General features: G+C 40.5%; 2 protein-coding genes across 22 annotated transcripts in view; one reads left to right on the top strand and one right to left on the bottom strand.

The window, feature by feature from the left end:
- Positions 1 to 3,657: 3,657 nt before the first annotated feature.
- Pbdc1 (polysaccharide biosynthesis domain containing 1) lies at positions 3,658 to 8,486 on the bottom strand. The gene is made up of 6 exons (XM_052734531.1): positions 8,235 to 8,486; positions 8,059 to 8,124; positions 6,896 to 6,955; positions 6,191 to 6,331; positions 4,750 to 4,861; positions 3,658 to 4,443 (listed from the first exon to the last, which is right to left on the bottom strand). Exons 1-6 carry the CDS (start codon positions 8,469 to 8,471, stop codon positions 4,262 to 4,264), a joined length of 798 nt encoding a protein of 265 aa, XP_052590491.1. The 5' UTR covers positions 8,472 to 8,486; the 3' UTR covers positions 3,658 to 4,261.
- A 112-nt stretch (positions 8,487 to 8,598) lies between these two features.
- The window catches only part of Magee2 (MAGE family member E2), a 263,354-nt gene continuing 253,199 nt past the window's right edge, over positions 8,599 to 18,753 (top strand). For 13 of the 21 annotated variants that reach the window (XR_008217361.1, XR_008217360.1, XR_008217362.1 and 10 more), the window contains exons 1-5: positions 8,599 to 8,826; positions 10,038 to 10,134; positions 16,015 to 16,629; positions 16,831 to 16,894; positions 18,345 to 18,507. The gene's annotated coding sequence lies outside the window, so the exon portion shown is untranslated. Of the gene's footprint in view, positions 8,827 to 10,037; positions 10,135 to 16,014; positions 16,630 to 16,830; positions 16,895 to 18,344; positions 18,508 to 18,753 lie in introns of those variants that run through there. The other 8 variants (XM_052734395.1, XM_052734400.1, XM_052734419.1 and 5 more) reach the window with 5 other exon arrangements.

Genomic DNA, 18,753 nt, shown 5'->3' with positions numbered 1-18,753 from the left:
CCTGCACACTTACGTTTCAGACCCACCCCAGGTTCTAGATTAGGCCTAGCCTTCAAGCTTAGACCATTGGAAAACCAGACTCTATAGCCTTAGACTGTAGGCCAACCCCAGTGACAGGTCAGCACCATTTCCCTGGAACTCAGGTTTACCAGGCTAGCCTTTGCAGCCTCATATTCTGAACTAGCCCAGGCCAGTCTGATGGAGACCCAGATTCCAGGCTGGTTGGCATACACACCAGTCTCTTGCTTTCTAAGGATCCACACTAGTCCCCACAGCTCCATCCTCCAAGAGGGCTCAGGGAACAGGCTCATTTCAGCAAGCTCAGTAAAGGCCAGTCCCAATTGTCTTTGGTGTCCAGTTTGTCTCCATGAACTCGGATTCTAGGTCTGCCTTGAGAACACAGCCTCTAGTTCTGTATCAAACACAGGCTGGCTGCAGTGACCAGAAAAACTATGCTATTACCTATAGGTATAGGCTCAGGCCAGTCTAATGGACCCAGCCTCAGGGCAGCACTCCAAGACTCATCCTCTATAGCTGATGTGTTCGGCTGGCATTCACAGACTAGACTCCAAACCTTCTTAAGGACCTACACTTCAGGCACTACACTGGCTAGGCTGGCCTCAAACTCCAGTATATCTATGGTCCAGGCCATTCTAATAGTCTCTGGCCTCCACAGACTCAGTTTCCAGCCAGGAGTGCTTTAGACTTGCCACCACAAACTCAAGTTCCAGGCCTATCCAACCCTAGACAACTCAGGCTCTGGGCTTGTTCTTGTGAAGTCAAGTGCCAGGGCCATCAACAAAACTAATAAACCCCTGATCTGTTTAAATTACCACCATGTTCTAGAAATTGTAAACTATATTCACCATAAAATATTGTGCCAAAGAAAACTCTTTACAACTGAAGTTATTTTAAGTTATTGAGAAAATGTTGGGAGATGGTTCGAATGGTCAAGTGTTTGACACACAAACATGAAGATCTGAGGTTCAATCCCCAGCACCCAGGTAAAAAGAAAAAGCAGAGACAGGAAAATCTCTAGAGCATGCTGGCTAGTCAATCTAGCTGATCCAGCAAGCTCCAGGTTCTGTGAGAGACCGTGTCTCAAAAAACAAGATGGAGAGCAACTGAAGACGCTCGACATCAACCTCTGGCCTCCACACATGAGCATACACATGAATGTGCACACACACAGATATGCATACACAATCAAAACCATTACTGTTGCAGGGCAGTGGTGGCTCACACCTTTAATCCCAGCACTCAGGAGGCAGAGGCAGGTGGATCTCTGTGAGTTCGAGGCCAGCCTGTTCTACAGATTGAGTTCTAGGACAGCCAGGACTGCACAGAGAAACCCTGTGTCAGAAAGAAAACAAAAACAAAAGCTGTTACTGTTAAGTGATATATATGAAAACATGCTAATTTCAAGAACATTAGCATATTTTCCATTAATGAGTAAGTACTCGACTTCCTTTATAGTGTAGGTTCAAAATGATTCTAGGTCATTTTGAATACAGTTTCTATTTCTAATCCTCTGATAAAGGATATCCCTATGTTTAAACTAGACTTTCCAAATAAGCAATGGCAGTATAGTGAAAGCTTCTACTTTAGGGGTAGGCTCCTGTATGCTTCCTTAAGTCATTTTCTACTTTCTTTGACAAAGAATTACATAATCATTGACTTAAACCTACTGTCTGTTCTTCTCTAAGTACAAATAATTACTGTCTTTTTTCTGCCTCTAAAAGATATTGAGATAAATAACTAGAATATTGCCCTATTTTGAATAAATCATAGATTTCTATGTTAAGCCTGGCTCAAATTCAGAAACTTCCTGGGATCACATGACAGCTCACAACTGTCTGTAGCTTTGAGATCTGACACCTTCACACAGACATACATGCAAGCACATAAAATTAAAAAAAAAAATTCCTGGGATCTAAGTTCAATGCTACCACCTTTTAAGAATCCCCGAATCATACTGCCAATCTCATCTGAGGATCACGGTTCTCTTCCACCTCACTAGTAGGCAGAATTAAGTTCCTTAGAACTAATTGGAATCCTCATTTTCTTGAGGGCTGTCAGCCAGAGACAAGTGTCACCTTCAGTCTTCATATTACCCTTTCGTCTCAAAACATGGCTGTTTGTTTCCCCAACAGCACACCTGCTTTTGCTTGTCTCTTTTAAGGACTCACCTATTAGGAAGGACCTACCCAAGATAATGTTTCCTTTGATTAACTTAAAAACCAATCATCTTCAATTTAGGAATGAAATCTCTTCACATTCACAGGCTTTGTCCACACTGAACAGCAGGGAAGTAGATAGGAACACTCATGACAAGGGGAGAATACTGAAATCATCTTAAGGTTCCTTTAAAGCATCAGGACCATTCTGCCCACTCTTTCCCCTCTAATCTGGGAGGTTGCCTTAAACTCCTGACCTCTTACAGTCCATCTGCCTTCTCTATATTTATTCTTAATTTCCACTTTTTATCACCTGCTCCTAGGGAGATGCCTCTTGCTTTATGGCACTCTGATTTTCATGTTTCTTATCCCCTATAAAACTGAAGAGTTAACTAGTGAACAACCTGTAAAGAGCCATTTTTTCCTTTTACTGAAAATAGATTTTTCCCCTCATAATCTATCCTGATTATGGTTTTCCCTCCACCTTCTCCCCACCTCCCTCCCATGTGGATCTACTCCCTTTCGTTTCTCTTTAAGAAATAATATGATATGATAAAACAAAAACTAACGCATTGGAATTGGACAAAACAAACAGAAGGAAAAGAGCCCAAAAGAAGGCATAAGAAACCGAGACCCACTTATTTGCACACTCAGGAATCCCATATATAAAAACACTAATCTGGAAACCATAATATATACACAAAAGACCTGATGCAGACCCATGCAGGCCCTGTGCACGCTGCCTCAGTCTCTGTGACAGAACTGTAATATATGTGGTCAATAATTTTTCTTCCTCAACTTCTCAGACAGTATATATGGACATACAACTATAACCAACTAGAACTAGAGGAAATTTACACAGTACAGAATAGATTTTTTTCTTAACAGCCTGGCTAATATGAAATATAGGAAAGTCTCCTATTCTTTCAAAACTATTCATTATTTTATAAAAGGAAAATTTTAATAAATGTTTGAAATAGTCTTAAGAGTTTGCCAAAGAGGACTTAGAAAGAAACCTGTTTGCTTTGTATACAAGTGCTATTGCTAGCTACATGATTTTCTTTTCATTTCTTATGTACAGTACAACACATCAATCACATTTAATTTTTACTTTTCTCCTGTGTTTACTAAGGGATAAAAGGTCACTAGTATTTATCATTATTGGCTAAATTTCAGATAAGAACCAAGCTATCAGAGGATGAACAAGACAGGATTCTGAGTATGAAACTAGTCTGACCTACATAGGGAATACTAGGCCAGGATAGTCTATAAAGTGAGACTCTGTCTCAGAAAAACAAACAACAAAAGAGAGCTACAAAAATTCTCTAAAAGAAGGAGGTGAAGGCTCTGCTCTTCTCTAAGAAACCGGGCTGCACTCTCTAACTTGACAGTTGGGGCGGCTCTTCCCTTGAGGATTTATAGCTTTCCAACACAGCAAAGGAAACCAGACAGCCATAGTCACCACAAAGGCAAAAGCCAATTCTTTTTTAAACAATTTATTTTTGAGACACAGTCTCACTCTATAACTCAGGCTGGCCTCAAAGTCATGCAATTCTCTTATTTCATCCTTCCATGGAATTACAAGTACGAGCCACTACGCCTGGCTAAGAGTCAGTTCCTATATATGAACTTCTAATGCCAATACCAGGTACAGGCTAATACATTAAGAGAATTTCATTACTGAGAACAGTGAGAAGAATTAACAAATAGACAGTATTATATGAGACATGGTGATGAGATTATATACCTGAATTTTTTTGAAGTTTCACATAAATGTAAATACTCTCCAAAATCAGTCGTAAGTAATACAAACCAAAAGGAATTTGTTTACAAAATGTCTTACTTCAGCAACAGTTACAGCCAAGAAACAGGGTATCAAGCAACAATTAAATAAGAGACTCTGCTAATTGTGTTTAACTATTACACCCAGAGCAACTTCTCTCACTAGCTAGAAAGAAGTCCTTCTCAGTCCTCCATTTGCACAAGGGTAATCAAAGGGGTCAGTGCAAGTAGCACCTGATACTTGTGGGTTCAGCTGAGTCACATGTTTCTTGGCTTTCTTTTTCTCCTCCCTGGTTAGTTTTTTACTTTTCTCTGTTGACTCCTTCCTCTTTTTCTCCTCCACTATCAGCTCCTTTCTCAGCTTCCTCTTCTTTATTGTCAGCTCCTTTCTCTCCTTCTTTGTCCTGAATACTGATGGAAACTGCTTTGTTATAGCCTTCCCGGTTCCGAGCAATTTCAATTGCAAAAAATTGAATCCTGGGTGCTGAAAGGTAAATAGAATTGATTGTCCTCGTCTTAGGTAATCATGTATACTGACTAGAAACCCATAGACAAATCTTAACTCTCATGAAAGCCATTCAAATATATAAGCTAGAAATCTTGAATTCCAATCTGTTAATGAAAATATGTACCTATCTGACAGTTATTTAAGGAAAGGAACATGATCTTGAAAGATAGAGAAAATAAGATGATCTCCAAGGTAACTATACTTGTTAGTAATTTATCAGTGAACCCAGACTCCTCAATTCCGATCCTGTTACAGAAACAATGTCAGAGACGAGAAACTCACCAAAGATGGTGTTCTCCTCAGTGTAACCCTGGGAACAATCCAGTCGTAGCAAAGTACCATAGTTGTAGTCTTCTACGATCCCTTCAAATTTTAAGCAGAATGGCCTCCACTTCTATAAAGGCAAAAAAAAAAAAAAAAAAAAAAATGACACCTTAGCTGATGAATCCAAGAGTCTAATGTACTCAAGCCAGGAAAGGTTTGGGCTTCCCCAGGGAGACTAAAAACCAGAGTGAAAAAAACTAGTATTGAGGTGACTGGCAGCTTTGTGGTGAAAATTGCACCACATTTTGGTGCTATATGTTATATTTGTAGGCTGGTGTTCCCTACACAACATTTTGATCAGGAAAAGACAAAGAGCAAAACCAACCACCTCAATCCTTTTACTACAAAATGAGCCGGGCGGTGGTGGCGCACGCCTTTAATCCCAGCACTCGAGAGGCAGAGCCAGGCGGATCTCTGTGAGTTCGAGGCCAGCCTGGGCTACCAAGTGAGTCCCAGGAAAGGCGCAAAGCTACACAGAGAAACCCTGTCTCGAAAAAAACAAAAAAAAAAAACAAAACAAAACAAAACAAAAATGAAAATGTGATTTCTAAAATGGATCTCTGTTTTGCTTTGAGTTGTTATCAGCCAGCTCAAGCCAAAATGGTTATTCATCCTCACCAAAGTACCAATGAGACAAAGAGGACAGGGATATACCTATATGTTATACATGTCCATCTACTAGGGGCAAGTTCTCAATGATCAGTGACAGTCTGCTAGGACTTTAAAGTTTAAATTCTTCATTAGCCAAGAGCCCACTTTTAAGGAAAATATTTTTCCTACTATAATATCAGTGTTCTGTGTCAGTAAGAGATGATCACATAAGCAAGAAACACCATTTGTATGCTATCTAGGACCTATGATCAATAGAACAAAAATTCAGAGAATCAAAATATCTCCTTATATTCTCTGTATCCTATTAACTATTCCATCAACCAATCTTTCCAGCTAAGTTTCCTGCTAACATAAACTCATCCCTCCTCCCCACTTTAAGGAATAGGAGGCCGGGCGGTGGTGGCGCACGCCTTTAATCCCAGCACTCGGGAGGCAGAGCCAGGCGGATCTCTGTGAGTTCGAGGCCAGCCTGGACTACCAAGTGAATTCCAGGAAAGGCACAAAGCTACACAGAGAAACCCTGTCTCGAAAAACCAAAAAAAAAAAAAAAAAAAAAGGAATAGGTAAATGGGGTAGGTGAAGTGCCCAAGATAAGGAAAGGAAAAAAATATTCTCAATAAACACAAAAAGTACGTAAGACAAAAAATAATTTATTCCATAATTGACTTCATTATTATAAAATCCAGGCTCCTTATTGTAAGTCCCTTGAACAAATTTGAAGTTTATATAAATACATACAATCAAAAGCATTGGCCAGATGTTAGATATTTTTTAAGATGATACTTACCTCTTTAGCTGATTCTGATTTGAGTTCTTCTGGGTCCAATACATCTACCCTGAGCTTCTCGAAATTTTCACGGAACTCAGAGTAGATTTGGTCATCTACTTGGGTGAGTTTCAGGAACTGTGGATCAACTGATGAAATCAACTGCCAGACAATAAAACAAACATAAAGATGCTAGTCACTAATCACACTTCTACCCCTCCAGCGCCACACAATCAAGAAACCCTGATTATGGTTTTCAGGACAGAAGATTACTTTAGGCAGTAATAGACCAGGTCTTTTATGAAGTCATTAAAATAGTTTTAAGAGCTGTAATAAGAGTCTCTCTCTCTCTCTCTCTCTCTCTCTCTCTCTCTCTCCTTTTTCCTCTTTTACCAATTTGGCAATTGAATGAACCCTTCAGTCCTAATATTGCCTGGTTCTCATTCTGTGGGTGTTCATTCATTCAACAGACATTTAAGTGTCTGCTATGTATGGTCCAGTCATCTTTCCTCCAGGTAGAAAAAAAACGGGGGGGGGGGGGGGCAGACAAGCAGAACTTCTCATCATCAAATTCATTTCTACCCTTGTTCTCTGGAGGTAAGATTTCTTTGGCAGTTAAAACAATCTGCAAAACTTAACAGTTTGAGTTGCTGCGAACTATGATTAGCATAGCATCATACGCTAAAATTACATATTGACTTCTGCTTAATGATGAGGACAACTCACTTTGTAATAGACTTCGGCATGTTGCATTGCTCGAATGGCCCAAGCCATCTCAATATCAGGCTGCAAAAGAGGAAGAACATCAGCTCAGAAATCTCTCAGTTCTGTAATGGGTAAATTAAAGACACCCTGCTAAATCTCAAGAGGTCTAAAGAAAATGATGTTGCTGTCAAGGGATAAAACTAATAAACCTTCTGCCCTTATAATGACCATAGAAGCTGTCAACACAGAATAACAAAAATAATGGACCACTGGACATCCTTTTCCAGCAGCTAGTGAAAGTGTGGAAAATCAGGACTGACTTAAATAACTATTAAAGTTACATTAATATACCCACCTATACCCCTCAGAGTTGTTGGGAGGACAAAAATACATGTGAAACTATTTTTCCCTTTCATCAGTGTAGCATGTTATACTCATTTGTGTATATCCGATAGTCATTTTCCACACTGTAAAACCCCAGAACAAATGATGCAGCTAGATTAGAAATAAGTCTGGCCAAGTACCCACTAGCTGTTCCACTGGACTCTCATTTTCCAACCCGCCTGTTGTCTCCTTCATAAGGCCAGAAAAATCTATCTGCATATGCACCTCCCCACCGTAGACCAAGAAATTTTCCTACTTTCGAATCCATATCTTCTGTCTACTTACTCTTTGAGGGTCCAGTTCAAGTTACACTTCCCTGATGAAATCTACTGCCTCCATCCTTGCCTGAGCCACTCCAGTACACATTACATTCTGATTTGGGTGGTATTAGTATTCCTGCTGTCTTTTTTTCTTATTTGTCAACACACAGCATGTATAATGAAGCACACCACAAACCAGTGGAACTTTGCTGCACAATGGGACCATAAGGCCCTTTAGAAACTACTAGGTTTTTGCTCCTCTTCCCCCAGACATTCTGATTTGATCGGTTATGGGTTGTAATTTGGACATGTGGGGTGTTTAGACGCCTCCCAGGTGTTTCTAAATCATAGGAAAGTTAGGGGATCTCTTTTACAGGCATTAGAGTACTACATTTGTCAACTACGATTAGAATGATGTGAAAGAAGGTACAAATTTTGGTTGAAGTGGGGAGGTCTGAAGAAAACAACAGGAAAGGGACTTATAATTTAGTGCCGGGGCATTCAGACATTCTGGGATAACTGGAGGTGAGTCATACTCACGTCGTTGCCATATGACTCGGCTGGGAGAGAAAGAGCATGGGCCACGGACACCACTTCGCCAGAAACCTGAGAAGGAAAAGAAAAAGCGGGACTGGGTGAGCGATTCCCGACTCCCTGGGTCGCTCATCACTCAATCTCTACTTGGGTATTTACCAAGCCCTGGAGCAGCATCTTACCTGCTCTACGCTTTCGCAGGCGGTATCCATATTACAGCCGGGTAAGTGCGGCTTTACCTTTCCGGAAGCGGCTTGTTGCGCTTGCTGCTTTAACAGTTGATTGAGAACAGTAGGGCGGAAACGGAGACCGTTTTCTCCGTTGGCGCCTGCGCGTACCACCCTCCCCCCCCCACCCCCACCCCGCAGAGGAAGCCCTGGCCCCGCCTCATCCGGGCCATGCAGGCGCCAAAGTGGCATGTTGTTGCTTAGCAACGCTATTCCTATAACCTAGGTGATAGACGAATTCTGTAAGTCAACAAGGAAAATATGTTGTATGAAAAAAATTGTTTTAAGTGATGCTGTTTTTAAGTCCCGTGTGCTGTGTTCTCAGCAGAGTCCAATCCACACTCCATTCCTGCTATCTCTCTCTCTCTCTCTCTCTCTCTCTCTCTCTCTCTCTCTCTCTCTCTCTCTCTCTCTCTCTCTCTCTCTCTCTCTCTGTCTAATACCATTTACAAGCATGATATTAGAGGCTGGACGGTGGAATTCGGGATAAAGGAGAAGAATTTGCTACCTGCTTTGGAAGAACTAGCTAGAGTGAGGTAACAACGAGGTGAGCTTCATCCTATACTGTGGGAGCATACCTGAGCTGAGTCATGATGGGCACCTTAGCCAAGCAGGCCAGAAAGATTTGAAGCAGAGGGAATAGCATGGGCAAAGGTATTAGTGAAAAAGCATCATAAGACCTTGCAAAGAACAATCTAGCTGGAGGAGTGCAGTCGGGATCTTTGTGTGGTGAATTTTAAAGAGATGAGAATTTTTTTTTAACCGGGTTTTTTTTGTTTGTTTGTTTGATTTTTTTTGAGACATAGCCGCTCTCATTTCCACAGTGGCTGCACCACTTTGGACTCCTATCAACAATGAACAAGAGTTCCCATTCCCACATCCTCACCAGCATTTATTGTCAGTTGTTTCCTTGATCTTAGCCATTCTGATTGTAGTAATATGGAATCTCAAAGTTGTTTTAATTGGCATTTCCCTAATTGTTAAAGATGACGAACACTTTTAAAGATAATTCTTAGCCATTTTTCATCTCATTTTGAGAATTTTCTATTGAGATCCACAGCTGTCTGTCTCCCCCACCTCCAATAGGCCCTTTTAAACTGGATCATTGGTTTTCTTGATTCTTTCTTTTTTCTTCATATATTCTGTATAGTCTATCAATGAATAGCTGCCAAAGACTCTCTCCCACTCTGTGGGCTTCCTCTTCAGCTAGCGTATTGTTCTCTTTGCTGTAAAGAAGTATGTTAGTTTTATGAGGTCTTATTTGTAAATTGTTCGCCTTAATTTCTAATGAAGTGAAGTCCTGGTCAGAAAGGCTTCCTACACCTATATCTCTGGGTACCACCAATGTTTTCTTCTAGCAGTTGCAGCATTTCATATTTTACATTGAGCTCTTTCATCCATTTCAAGTTGATTTGGGTTCAGGGTAATGCATATGGGTCTAGTTTCAGTCTTCTCCATGTAGACATCCAGTTCTCATAGTACCACTTGTTGAAGATGCCGTCTCTGCTCCAGCGTGTATTTTTGGCATCTTTGTCAAATATCAGATGGCTGTAAAATTACATGCACTTATGTTTGGGACTTCTATTTTGTTCTATTGATTTACTAGTCTGTTTTTTTTTATATTATTGTGCTGTTATTATTATTATTATTATTTGTAGCAGTCGTAGTTGTATTACTATAGTACTGAAATCTTACCACATTATGTAGCTATACCACTCCTTGGTATATGTCCAAGGGACTCAATATTCTGTTTTACAGGTATTTGCTCAGCCACGTTCATCACATTCATCATAATAGCTAGGAAATAGAAACAACCTAGTTGTCCTTCAGCTGATGAAAGGATAATGAAAATGTGGTACGTATACACAATGGAATTCTATGTCAACTGTAAAGCAAAATGAAATCAATTTGCAAGTAAATGGATGGAACTAGAAACTATTCCACTGAGTGAGGTAATCCAGATCCAGAAAGATAAATGCTACATATTCTCTCTGATTTGTGGGTCCTAGTTCTGAATCTTAAGATGTGAGTGTATAACCTGAAGATACCACAGAAACCAGGGGTAGAAGGAACTAGAAACAGGAGAGTAGGATGAATTGGGAAATTGGAAAAATGAGGGTACTTCATCTGGTGGGAAGGAGGGGAATCCAGAGGGAGAGGGAAGGAAGAGAAAGAACATTAAAGATGGTTGAAAAAGCCAGAGAAACATTAAGTGTATGTGTGTGCACATGTAATTTAAATGAAAATGTAAATGAAGTTACATCCTGTATGGTGATAATACTTCACAAAAGCCAAACCCCAGTGTCAGGCATGGGATGCCTCCCTTCAAGTTGTTGATCAGGGGAGTTCAAGAGACTCCCCAAACAATAAAAAGATGTGTAAGGTTAACTTGAAGACAAAATTAAAAGCAGACCAGCTTGGAGGTGATAGGTGATGGAACAGAAAACACTGATAGTTGAGATAAAGTTTGAGAATGAATAATACGTTCTGGACCAATTTGATATGGAGAATAAAAGAGAATCAGGATCCTAATATGAACCTCAGACTTTAGAACAAAATGTAGAGGGGGATATTACTGAGTTAGAAGACAGGAGGAAGGATGAGTGTCATTTGACTAGTTGAGTTGAAATAGCTTATTGCAGTCATATAGAGTCAACAAGGCAGAGAGTCCTGAGCAGAGATATAAATTTGATAGCAGGCGCTGTTTAATTAATTGTGCCTTCACATGGAAAATGGTAAGATTGTAAAAGGCACCAAGAGAGACAGGGCAAGGCCATGAGCATCTATGAATAGGCAAGAAAACAAAGACTAAACAGAAAAAGAGTGGTCACTGAGACGTCAGCAAAGTATAAGGCAGAGTCTTACAGAAGCCAAGGGGTCAGAAAACTTCTAGAAATAAGTGGTGAACAAAGTCCAATAGCCTGATTATACTGAAGCTAGAAATGCTGAGAGGTAATTGAAGTCAGGTGGGAGTGGGTTAAAGAGGGCAGGGGAGACAGAGACGACAGTATCCATAGAAAGTCCTGACAAGTTACAAATAGGAAGAGCCATCAGATGGTCTAGGAACTCTGAATTGTGGTAAAGGACAAATAACTTAAAATTGTATTGTTTTAGCCATTTATGAGTAAACAATTCAAAAGTATTACATATATTGTTTTTCTATAGCACATCTCCAGCAATTTTTTTATGCTGCAAAACTAAAAACTCCATGCTTACTAAACGATACATTCCCATTTCTCTTTCTTCCAAGTTCCTGAAGTCACCATTCAGTTTCTCTGAATTTGACTGTTAGATGCTCCATATGGGTGGGCTCATGCAGTTTTTCTGCTTTGTGACTGGCTTATTTCACTTGATCTAATGACTAACAGGATTGCATTTTACTTTAAAGCCAAATGATATTCTACTGTATGTAAACAGTGTGTCTTATTTGTCCATGGAGAAGCACTTGGATTACCTTCACCTTTTAACTAATTGTGAATGATAATGCTGTGAACATGAGTGTGTAAATACCACTTTGAAATCCTGCCTTCAGTTACGTTCCTGGAAAGTACATTTAATCATGTGCTTAACGGATTATATTTTAAAATGTTCTGTTTATTTGCAGAGCCTCCGGGACTTTTAAAATTATCATTTTCAGTTTGGAGAGACTGTACTTTTTTTAGAAATTGGCTCTATTGGTGGAGGGAAGTAGGTCAACCTCTACAGAAACAGGCAGCAGAAGTAGAAAACTGAGGTGTTGCCTCCAAGTGCCACTTGTTCTCTTGTACAAAGTACCAGGGAAAAGCTGAGAGAAAGAGGTACTAAGTGTGACCTTAAGAAAACTGCCTTTATAAGTGTTGAGTAGCCCTTCACAGGAGTAGAAGAACCAATTTAAGAAGCAGATGGAGGGTTTGCAAGGAACAGCTGAACTGAGTACTTGAGTCTTATGTGCTACTCAGAGATCTGGGTATGGATGTTGAATGTTGGCAAATGTAGAGGTCAATAGATAAGAGTAATGTGGAGGAGCAGACTGAAGCTGATTGCTAAATTGCTACATTACAAGTAAACTCAAGAGACTCAACAGGCCTTTTATTTCAGGAAGCAACTTATGTAATTTGCTTTGTTTGATGGTTTAGGTAGCTATGTTGCTTTAAGTTTTTTAAATTAAAACATATAATATGTGAATAGTGTATTAGACTTATTTTTAATATTTTAAAGTAAAGTAACTGTTTACTATTCAACTATTTGCTGACAGTTATTTGCATTGACCAGTAAGTAGATCTTAACAATATTGGATAAGGGTGTTTCTTCTAACCTAAAACTGCAAGAGACAAGACTATCACCTGGAGTTTTATTCTCACTCATAGGCAAGGAAACTAGCCCAGACAGAGCTATTACAATAATTATTTTCATTTATGCCTATTGTTTCAGACTCAAAGTAGCTGTTCAAACATTGAAGAGGAGTAGATGTAAATGGCAGTTCACAAAGGGTCAATGGACTTTCAGGAGACGTTATGAATTACTGCTCAGTGCCTGAACAACAGCACTGTACTGGTGTCCACTGACAACTGGAAAGCAGGATCTCGGCAGTAAGATTGGAAAAAATGCTGTAGATGAAAATTATAATCCTAAGAACGATAGGAAAGTATACAGGCAACAATAGAACAGTAACATTCCTTTCTGCACACCACACATGCTTTCTGAAACCAAAAATAAATTAAATAAACTTTTAAAAAAATGCTAAGAAACAGAAAACTCAGAGAAGTCCAAAATCTAGAAAGATTCATCTTGTGATGAGGAAAATGGATGGAAATTGAAATCACCATGTTAAGGGAAATAAGCCAGACAAAGAAAGACAAATACTACATTTTTTCACATCTGAAGAATCTAGATTTAAATATGTTTCTGTATGTGTAGACATAAAACAGAAAAAGGGACATAGAAATGAAACAGAAAGAGAGAATGAGAAAGAATGATGCAACATGTGTGATAAATACTTAAAATAAGATTTACTATATAATCTTAAAAGATGATGACCCAATAGTACCAAACAGTTGTTGAAATCTGATATTAACTACCAGTGCTTATTTTCTGGTCAGTTCTTCATTTCAAAGGTGTTTTGGTTGCCCAGCCCTTGAAAAATGAAAAAGGGAATGTTTTCCTATGGAAGAACTCAGACTCAGAGGAAGCAGGAAAGACGGATGGACAGTACATAGATGAGCTAAACAAGCCTCAGGGCAGCACATAGATTAATAGCAATGGGTTAATTTAAGTTAAAAAATAGCCAGCTAGAAACAAGCCTAAGTTAAGACTGAGCATTCATAATTAATAATGTTTCTGTGTCATGCATGATTTGGGGGCTGGCAGTCCAAGAAAGCCTGCTACAAATATGTATGTATGTGTGTGTGTTTGCATGTGCATGTGGTTGCCCATGGAGGCCAGAAGCATCAGATACTTTGGAGCTGAAGTTTTAGGCGGTTGTCAGCTGCCAGATGTGAGTTCTGGGAACCCAAATTTAGGTCTTCTACAAGACCAGCAATCACTCTTAACCACTGAGATATCTCTCCAGTCCCACTTTTTGATTGTGTATCATGTACTATAATCTAATTATCATACATGTTCCATGGCTGGAAAATAATGAGTATTATGTGATTGTTGGTTTCAGTGTTCAATTTATAGGCATTCAGTTAAGTTTGTTCATTGCATTTCTCAAAACCTCTGAATTTATTTATTGGCTGTCTTGGGGTTCCTATTGATGTGGTAAAAAAACATGACCAAAAGCAACTGGGAAAGGAAAGGATTTATTCCTTTTATGTTTTATTCATCACAGTCCATTTCTGAAGGAAGTTAGGGCAGGAACTCAAGGCAAGAACCTAGAGGCGGGAACTGAAGCAAAAGCAAGTCATGCTTACTGGCTTGCTCCCTGTAGCTTGCTCAATCTGCTTTCCTGTGCCACCCAGGATCACATGCCTAGGGGTGTCACTGCCCCTACTGAGCTGGGCTCTCTCACATCAATCAATCAAGAAAATGCCCTACAGACTTGTCACTAAGTCAAACTTAGGCATATTCTCCATTGAGAGTCCTTCCCAGATGACTGTAGCTTTTGTCAAGTTTACATAAAACTAACCAGGACATTGGTTATTTGATGTGTTGTCTCCATAAGTATCTCTCACCTTTGTGTTGTCCAGAATCCCACCTCCATTCTGCCTCATTGCCATCAAGCACTATTTCAGTTTTTCCAATGTGTGAGGTGATAGTTTCCTGCTGAAAGAATACACTTCTGAGCTTCCCATGTGAACTACATTTCTGACCTTATAAGGGTCCCACAATCCCTGTAGGCATTTTGTCCATCGATCATGTGGATGACAAAATGCTCCCTCACTGTGAATAAACATGGTCCTACCTAAGGTCAGAGCTAGACCTCTCATTCTTTCTGCCTTCTGTCTCTACAGATGCCTTTTAATAATCTAACATGAGGTAAAATTCATTCCAACAGGCCAGCCAGAACTCCAGCCACTGCTTTTTTGTACCCAGTGAACATAATTGCTTTTCAAGAAGGAAAACTCAGAAAACAACATCAAATACTCATAATTCCAACACGTGATAAACTAAGTCTTCGAATTAGATTCCTAATTATGCTATTTACTAGTTTTAAACAGTCCTCATGTATGTATATATATATATAATTATATGTATATTACACACACACACACACACACACACACATTTTTTTTTGGTTTAAAGTGGTTTATTTAGCTGGTGGTTACTTAGCATCTCATGGGGACAGTTTTTGTTGTAATCATTTAAATTTTTTTATTTAATGCCAAATGCTGTTTATTTAAGGAGGGAAGAGGTCTTAAATAAAGGCTTACAGCACAATGGGAGAACCCTGGAGGGCAGAAGTTCACTACCAATGTTTTACAATCTTGCATCTAAGCTGTTAATGCCCATTATGCAGGATACACAGACAAGGAACTTCCCTTAAGCATTCAGGAGGGTGGAACCCGGGAGGGAATTAGCATAGGGAGGATATCAAGGTCAAGGTCAGCAAGCAATCCAAAACAGGGGCCAGGACCCTACAGGTCCCCCTTTTACTAAAAAATGAGCTTCTGACTATAACACACACTTTAAAAATGAGAACAAATCTACCCACCTTGTAGTTATTCTGCAACTACTCATGCAGTGTTGAGTATTAGCAAACCTAGGAGGCCCGCTCAATATATGGCAGCTAGGTGCAACTGTATTAATACTTTGGTCACAGAATTTAATCACTTAATCAGTTGTACTTGGAGGCCTGGGGGTTGGAAGGTTTTTGATGGAGAACCCTTATAAACAAGATTAGGTGTTTTTATAAAAAAGAGATGTAATGGGAAGTGAATTTCTTGACACCTCTTCCATTTTGTGATTAAACAGTTCCTCCCGAGTACCAAGCAACAATGTTACATTTTGAAAGCAGTGAGAGGTCATAACCAGTTCGTTCCTTTGTCTTGTATTTCCCAACCTCTAATATGGGAAAATTAATTTCCAATGGTTATAAAGTACCCAGTCTGATTTTTTAATAGCAGCAAAACTAACCTACTATGCCTTTATTTTCTATTAAGAAAATGTGCTCTGTGGGAGATATAGCTTTTTTTTTTAATTTAACTTAATTTTACATATCGATATAGCTGTTTTTTAAAAATCAAAATGCATATCCGAGAAAATATACAGCAAGACTAATAATAAAAAAAAACACATTAAAAACATTTTTTTCCAGCTACTCTTCTATTCATCAGATTGGCTCAGAATTTGGAAAACCTGGGGGCTATTAAAATGCCAGAGAAGGTCGTCTTTCTCTAAGGAAGCAGTTTTTCACTGAGGTGCCTTTTTTTCTAAACACAAAGGGCGGAGGGAGAGCGGAACTGCATGCTCTCGTGAAATCATGCTGCCACCAAGCGGTAACGTTTCACAGGCGAAAACAAAGGCCAGAAGAATGTTTTCTTTATCTCCCGACTTTGGCTGTTTGAACTGGAATGGACCAGGGAAGACGCAGAGCGAGACAAAAAGAAAAGGGGAGGCGAAAGTCAACTAACCAGAAAGCCCCACCACCCAACCCGCAAGGGTGACCCGGAAGTGAATTCGGAGTTGATTGACATGTAGTTCCTTCAAATCAGAGTCGGGAAGCCGTAGCAACAGTACAGGAAGTCCCGGCGGTTTTAAGTTGCGGTTCCGGTGTTCAGAACGCCAAGGACGATGGGAAGCTTGAATTTGTTTATATAGCTTTAGGCAGTTCAGTTCACCCTTTCGTGCTGCCGAGAACCCCTCTGACGCCGCCACCCCACCGGAATGGACCGAGGTGGCTTCCTTTGCTGGTAGAAATGAACGCGAGGAGGTAGGAGATCTTAGTCTTCCGACCTTATTACTTGGACATGTGCAGTGGGCTGTATAGATAGATGTTTGGCGGGAAGTTTCTTTGGACAGGGCTGGGGTTGAGTGGGGAGAAGGGAAAGCCCCTTGGCGCTGGGATTCGCGCTGGGACTCTCCTGGCGAAACCCACACCCCTGTTTAGACATCCTTCTGTCCTTTCGTTCAGGAAACATCTGACTCCATAATGTGCCAGACCCTGGAGACCTGAGACACATCGACTCGCTTCTCAGGTACCATTCATTCTAATATGTGGAGACAGACAATAAACAAATTATTGACTTAATTTCAGATAAACATAAGTAATAGAAAATGAAACAGGCCCCCCAAAATAAAGTGGATCTAACTATCTTCATTTGAACTAAGTGGTCAGATCCTACTTCCTCCAGAAATGATGATTGAAGACATTAGGAATGGTGTAATATACGGCTTCATTCCAGACTTTGAAAACTAGCATCAGAATAGGAAATACTACTAGAAGGGTTCAATGGGATGAAAAAGTGCTAGCACTAGAGCTTGGGTAACAATGCATGCTAGGGTTTTGAGCGCTTGGGTTAATGCTCCCAAATAAGACGTCTACTAAACCCCAGAGGCCAGAGGGTGGGGGAAGTCTGATTCCCTTCCTTTTTGTGTTCTGCTTTCCTGTCTTGTCTCCTTTCCCCATGGGTCCTGGGATCTTACCCTTCCAGACTGTGTGTGTGTGGGCTTCACTTTGCTGTGAGGAAGGAGTGTGGCACAGACAGACCTCCAGTGCTATCAGTGGAATGCCAATGGAGTTTTAATTCTGGTTAAGCGTTTGGAATGGGGCCTTGCTGCATTGTGATCATGACTGGTGTTTTCAGCATGGTGCAACCATGACAACAACAATATGGGAAGTTGAGTAAAATAAACACAGGCATATTGTTAGTGGGCAAAACTAGAATCCTTCCAGTTAAGTCCAGTCTGGTTCATCCTTGTTTGTTCCTTCCTGTTCAGTATCCCCCTTCCTCTTTGTTGGTTTTTATCAGCGCTCTTACCCTGTAAGGAAAAGACACGAAACATGACAGAATCCACTAACAAGAGTTTTATTAAGATGAGGAGAAAGAGAGATGTGCACCGGCCTGTGGAAAGACACGTGTGTGAAGGGGGCCAGGGAATCATGGCGCCAGCTTATAAAGGCTGAGCTGCGCCTGCGCACACAGGCCCATGTGGCTATTCCACACATACGCATAGATCACATGGCCGCTCTGCGCGCTTTACGAAAAGCCACGGGGTCCTGGGTCATGCTTGACTTTTGAATTGGAAATGACTGGGCGGAAATGACTAAGTGTCCCGCATGACTAGGTATCCCACCGGGCATGCGCAACATGCAGGGTCATGGGTCACGCAGGACGTTTGACCCGGAAATGACTAGGTGGAAGTGAGTAAGTGTCCTGCCAGGCGTGCACGACCATGCCCAGTGTGGGCCCAGCGTGAGCCCAGCGTGAGGGCGTGTTGGGAATTTCTATCACTCTTCTTTCCCCATCTCCTTTTTACTCTCTCCTCTCCCAGTCTCAGTTCACCTGCCCTCTGTCCCCTCTCTCCATCCCTTTTATATGGTCTCCAGTAGCTTAGGCTGACTTCAACCCTGAATTTTCCATCCTTCAAGTGCTGAGATTACAGGTATGTATTATCATCATACTTGGCCTGGTTCTTCCTTTCTAGCTTTTGAGATGCACAATGATGAGAAATAAAAATGAAAAGATTTCCAGAAAGAAGCCATAAGATTCAAGGTTTCACAGTCCAAGCTAATGTCCACGGATACTTGACCGAATGATCTGAGAAAATTGCAATCCTGGCAAAAGAAGTGTAACTAGACTAAGGCAAGGTAAATGGCTAAGTAGGCAGGGAGACATGAGCTGGCGGTTGCGGGGAGGGTTGAGAATGCAAGTGGGTTGGCACATTGCTGTAGTGTAAGCTACAGCCTGGCAAGATGTCTGTATTTCCTGCTTAAAGACGCCTCACTACTTGACTTTAGCTGGAATAGTAAGGGCATCCAGCTGTTTTAGTTCAAGACAATGCCAGATTCTTGTCCCATTCTGGTGGATGGCGGCTTGTTGTCTAGTATTTCTTC

This window comes from Peromyscus californicus, unplaced genomic scaffold (genome assembly GCF_007827085.1).
Source record: "Peromyscus californicus insignis strain IS unplaced genomic scaffold, ASM782708v3 Scaffold_10__1_contigs__length_136768540, whole genome shotgun sequence".
Classification (NCBI taxonomy): Eukaryota; Metazoa; Chordata; class Mammalia; order Rodentia; family Cricetidae; genus Peromyscus; species Peromyscus californicus.
This window is presented reverse-complemented; position numbering and strand designations above follow the sequence as displayed.